General features: G+C 54.3%; 2 protein-coding genes across 2 annotated transcripts; both read right to left on the reverse strand.

Moving 5' to 3' along the window:
• Window positions 1–78: 78 nt before the first annotated feature.
• PPTG_02948 (hypothetical protein) lies at window positions 79–1,434 on the reverse strand (the record flags this gene model as incomplete). Its single annotated transcript, XM_008894282.1, has 1 exon — window positions 79–1,434. One exon carries the CDS (start codon window positions 1,432–1,434, stop codon window positions 79–81), a length of 1,356 nt encoding a protein of 451 aa, XP_008892530.1.
• Window positions 1,435–2,700: 1,266 nt separating this feature from the next.
• PPTG_02949 (hypothetical protein) lies at window positions 2,701–3,173 on the reverse strand (the record flags this gene model as incomplete). Its single annotated transcript, XM_008894283.1, has 2 exons — window positions 2,701–3,112; window positions 3,148–3,173. 2 exons carry the CDS (start codon window positions 3,171–3,173, stop codon window positions 2,701–2,703), a joined length of 438 nt encoding a protein of 145 aa, XP_008892531.1.
• Between the last annotated feature and the right edge of the window lie 13 nt (window positions 3,174–3,186).

Consider the following 3,186-nt stretch of genomic DNA (forward strand, 5'->3'; position numbering starts at 1 on the left):
GTGTGCAAACTTCCACACGAAGCACTCAACGCAACAAATCTAACAGTAAGGCTATTTGCCTACAATAGAAACCACTACTCAGTGCCTCGCGCGGCGAACCTTACAGTTCGATACAGGAGGAGACGGAGCTGTGGCAGGTGTACTCGCGTAGGAAGTAGGTTCAGTAGGAACAGGAGAATCGCGGTTCGACTCCTGGCTTGAGTCGGAGGGCGTCGATGGAGCAGGCGTAGGCTGGGTCTGAGTGGCAGACCCCCAGCCGCCTTGCCCGTTCGAGTTCTGGCTTCCGTTATTGGCGGGAGTTTGCGAGTTGTCTCCCCATTTACCCTGCCAGTGCGAATTCTGACCAGGCTGTGCCGGCTGTGGTGCTTCATTGTTTGAGGCTTGAGGGGGTTGGGTTGGCTGGGGTGCTTCGTTGTTTGAAGCTTGAGGGGGCTGAGTCGGCTGTGGTGCCTCGTTGTTAGGAGCCTGAGTAGGTTGCTGGTTGTTCGATTGGTTCGGAGCAGGTGTCCACTGGTTATTTGACTGCGACGAGTCGGTCGTAGGAGTGGCCGCTGGGGTCGACTGCGGAGTGTCCGATGACTCCGAGGCATCGCTTGATTCCTCATCATCTCCTGATTGATCGTCGTCTGTAGTTGGGGTGCTCGCTGGCGTCGACTGCGGAGCATTTGTCCATTCCTGGGTGTCCGTTGACTTGGACTGTTCATCATCCCCGGACTGGTCGTCATCGCCGGATTGGTCGTCATCGGTAGCTGGAGTGCTCGCTGGCGTCGATTGAGGAGCGTTCGTCCACTCCTGAGTGTCCTTCGATTTCGACTGCTCACCGCCCGAAGTTGGTGTCGCCGGCGTTGACGGAGGGGCGTCCGACGATTCCTCGGTTTCCTTCGACGCATCGGTTTCGTCACTTGCCGGGGTGCTCGCCGGTGTCGGTGCCGGTGCCGGTGCCGGGGTTGGTGCTGGTGCTGGTGCCGGCGTCGGTGCCGATCCTCCTTTCGTGGCCTTGGGATCACCGTCCGATTTCGTCGCTGGGGTCAGCTGAGGACCAGAGGTGCTTCCAGTGACACCCTGTTCGACGGATGTACCCGTAGCAGCGCTCGCGGCGGTGCTCATCGCTCCCTTGTCAATACCCGCTTCCTTCTTCAATTCGGGGGACAACGTCACAACACCCGGCGATGCCGAGGCGTCTGTTTCCTTACCGGCGACGACTGAGTCACCGAGAGTTCCATCACGCTCAGACGTATCGCTATCCTTGTTAACATATTTGAAATCGTAACTGTTCTTCTGGTTCGCGTCCACCGCGCCCAGGTACGCGTCTCCTGTGTCCAGACCCGTTGACGTTTTCGACGCTCCCACGCCGGTCTTGGTCTCCCCACCTGCCGCCGCTGACGAGATCAACAGAGCTGCACACAGTACCAACGGAGTGAGACCCGTCTTCATGCTGGATCCCCCACACAACGGCTTCTGTGCCGAAGAGCGAGTTTTTCCTGTAATGAGCAGCGGTGCTTTAGGCTGGGACGCTCCGTACGATCGCTGGGTTTTCCCTGGCACATGTGGTGTGATAAAATAGTTCTCGCAGGCTTCAGTTTTCGGATTTGAGCATGAATTCCACCATAAAAAACTTGGTTTCAAGCCAAAGTCTATCTTGACGAATGCATGCAGGCAATTTTTAGGGGTTTATCCAGATGCTTTTGCACCACGTTCCTAATTGACCAGAGACGGCCGCCAATAGCGCTACACACATAGAGTTTTCCTTACTCGTCTGCCAAGCACTCAGAAAGGGGACACGGAATGTGCAGTTCGGATAGCCGCGCCTCGTTTCCAACGTTAATCCCAATTATTAGACTGGAATGTCTTGAACAAAATATGCTTGAGTCAAGGCTCGCTGGAGAGAGAATTCAAGGATTGGAGTGGAGGTGGCGCTTTTACCTTTTTACCGTCCGTAACATGGCGGTTGTTCGCAAACCTGTATCGTTGTCATCATGGTGACATTCGCGGGAGGATGCAAAGGAAGCATTGGTGAAGATTGACCAGCAGAGTGAAGCTTGCTGTTGTTATTGTACCAGACACCGAAGTGACCACAAGGCTCGCGTTAATGTCTTAGAGTTTAGACAGGCGCAGGCTTCACGACACGATTTTGCGAAGCCTGCGCCGCAGCAGATCACAGTGTGGTGCATCAACAACGAGCAAAACTCTCGGATTGATTATAGGGCGTATGCGCACAGAAGCAGCGAAATTCGTGCAAATTTCACGGTGGCCTCGTTGTGGCTTCCTCCTGGTCTGGTAGAGTGCTCGTAGCAAGATTACATGTACATGACGAGTTGTTCCTTCACTTGCCTTTCTACCGTTTTTTTTTTTTTGAAGTCGTTGTTACAATAAATTGTTGACTAGGTTTCCACCCAGCAATTTTCAAGTTGCAAACGCTTTCAAAGCCTCTATCGAACTCCTCGACAAAGCCTCGAGATGCCATTTTCTCGTTGCATCGCAGTCACTTAGCGCAACTTAGCGTGCTTCGTACTGGTTGTTTGACAGTACAGTACATGGCATTGAGGATCTCACCTTGGTCGTCGCCACAGGAGGAAACTCGACTAACGGAACAAACGTCACATCTTCAAGAAACACAGTCATTCTTAGCTTGAGAACTCACGAACGCCACATAAGCTACAATACTATACGTTTCCTCTACAACAGACACTGTTCGCACATTTACTCGTTGATGTGGACATCGCTCTCCGAGTACTGGCACAGCGTACCCGACGGACCGTCGCCCAGGTTCGACGGCGAACTGCCGCCCTGCGACCACTGACACACCTTCACATCGTTGTTGCCGTTCGTCGTCTTCACGTGGATGTTACTCAGCTTGGCCTGGTCGCCATAGTTCTTGTTCACGGTAATGACACTCACCAGCGGATCGATGGCGTACACGTTGTCCACCGTCACAGTACGGGGAATGTCACCACACGTGCCGCACGAACGGTACAGCTTGCCGAACTCCTGGGCGAAAAAGCCGTCGATCTTGACGGTGCCGTATCCGTTGTGCTGGACCACCTTGTCCGAGGCATAGCGAGCGCCGCAGTTCGTGACGGTGGTCACACTAGAGGCGGTCCCGCCCTTGATGCTCAAAGCGTCCTCGCACACGTCGTCCCACCACACGTTCTCAATGGTGCAGTCGTGGTCATCGCAGTGCACACC

This window comes from Phytophthora parasitica, assembly GCF_000247585.1.
Source record: "Phytophthora parasitica INRA-310 unplaced genomic scaffold supercont2.2, whole genome shotgun sequence".
Taxonomy (NCBI): domain Eukaryota; phylum Oomycota; class Peronosporomycetes; order Peronosporales; family Peronosporaceae; genus Phytophthora; species Phytophthora nicotianae.